This window comes from Parus major, unplaced genomic scaffold (assembly GCF_001522545.3).
Source record: "Parus major isolate Abel unplaced genomic scaffold, Parus_major1.1 Scaffold551, whole genome shotgun sequence".
Lineage (NCBI taxonomy): Eukaryota > Metazoa > Chordata > Aves > Passeriformes > Paridae > Parus > Parus major.
In genome coordinates, this window is record NW_015379439.1 from 1 (window position 1) to 1,268 (window position 1,268).

The 1,268-nt window shown below is 55.5% G+C and overlaps 1 protein-coding gene across 2 annotated transcripts; it reads left to right on the forward strand.

The window, feature by feature from the left end:
• Window positions 1-6: 6 nt before the first annotated feature.
• On the forward strand, window positions 7-1,262 carry LOC107199287 (basic salivary proline-rich protein 2-like). Of its 2 annotated transcripts, none has more exons than XM_015616618.1 (2): window positions 7-961; window positions 1,102-1,262. In XM_015616618.1, the coding sequence occupies exons 1-2, from the start codon at window positions 60-62 to the stop codon at window positions 1,253-1,255; spliced, it is 1,056 nt and encodes a 351-aa protein (XP_015472104.1). In that variant the 5' UTR covers window positions 7-59; the 3' UTR covers window positions 1,256-1,262. The 2 variants fall into 2 exon arrangements, with proteins under 2 accessions (XP_015472104.1, XP_033367633.1); XM_033511742.1 differs by having other exon boundaries at window positions 7-593; window positions 637-1,262.
• The last annotated feature ends 6 nt before the right edge of the window (window positions 1,263-1,268 follow it).

Here is a 1,268-nt window from a genome sequence, read left to right on the forward strand (position 1 = left end):
GGGAAAACCACGGGAATGCCACGGGAAAACCACGGGAAAACCAGGGGGAAACCACAGGAATGCCACGGGAATTCCGGGGGAAAACCACGGGAATTCCATGGGGAAACCATGGGAAAACCACGGGAATTCCAGGGGAAATCACGGGAATTCCACGGGAAAACCACGGGAATTCCACAGGGAAACCACGGGAAAACCACGGGAATGCCACGGGAATTCCAGGGGAAAACCACGGGAAAACCACGGGAAAAGCACGGGAAAACCACGGGAATTCCACAGGAAAACCACGGGGAAAACCACGGGAATTCCAGGGGAAAACCATGGAAATTCCATGGGGAAAACCACGGGAATTCCACGGGGAAACCACGGGAATGCCACAGGAATTCCGGGGGAAAACCACGGGAATTCCATGGGGAAACCACGGGAATTCCATGGGGAAACCACGGGAATGCCACGGGAAAACCACGGGGAAAACCACAGGAATTCCAGGGGAAAACCGCGGGAATTCCACGGGGAAACCACGGGAATTCCATGGGGAAACCACGGGAATTCCATGGGGAAACCACGGGAATTCCATGGGGAAACCACGGGAATTCCACGGGAAAACCACGGGAATGCCACAGGAATTCCAGGGGAAACCACGGGAATTCCATGGGGAAACCACGGGAATTCCATGGGGAAAACCACGGGAAAACCACGGGAAAACCACGGGAATGCCACGGGAATCCCGGGGGAAATCACGGGAATTCCAGGAATCCCAGGGGAAATCACGGGAATCCCACGGGAATCCTTCACCACCATCAGGAATTCCGGGAATCCCCTGGGAACCCCTGAGCATCCCCGGGAATCCCCCAGGAATCCCTCAAGACCCTCAGGAATTCCGGGAATTCTCTGGGAATCCCTCAGCACCCTTGGGAATCCTTCAGCGCCCCCGGGAATTCCAGGAAATCCCCAGGAATTCCAGGAAATCCCCAGGAATTCCGGGAAACCCCCGGGAACCCCTCAGCACCCTCGGGAATTCCAGGAATTCTCTGGGAATCCCTCAGCATTCCCAGGAATCCTTCAGCACCCTTGGGAATCCTTCAGTGCCCCCGGGAATTCCAGGAAATCCCCAGGAATTCCGGGAAACCCCCGGGAATCCCTCAACATTCCCGGGAAATCCCCAGGAAATCCCCAGAAATCCCCAGAAATTCCCGGGAATTCCCAGAAATCCCCTGAAATCCCCAGAAATTCCTGGGAATTCCCAGAAATTCCCTGAAATCCCCAGAAAT

What these genes read in the sequence shown, in the direction of transcription:
- LOC107199287 (XM_033511742.1), top strand. Translation starts at nt 16, where the DNA reads ATGCCACGGGAAAACCACGGGAAAACCAGGGGGAAACCACAGGAATGC. An exon ending in TGGGGAAACCACGGGAATTC is followed by an intron (nt 594 to 636) that starts CACGGGAAAACC and finishes TCCAGGGGAAAC; the next exon opens with CACGGGAATTCCATGGGGAA.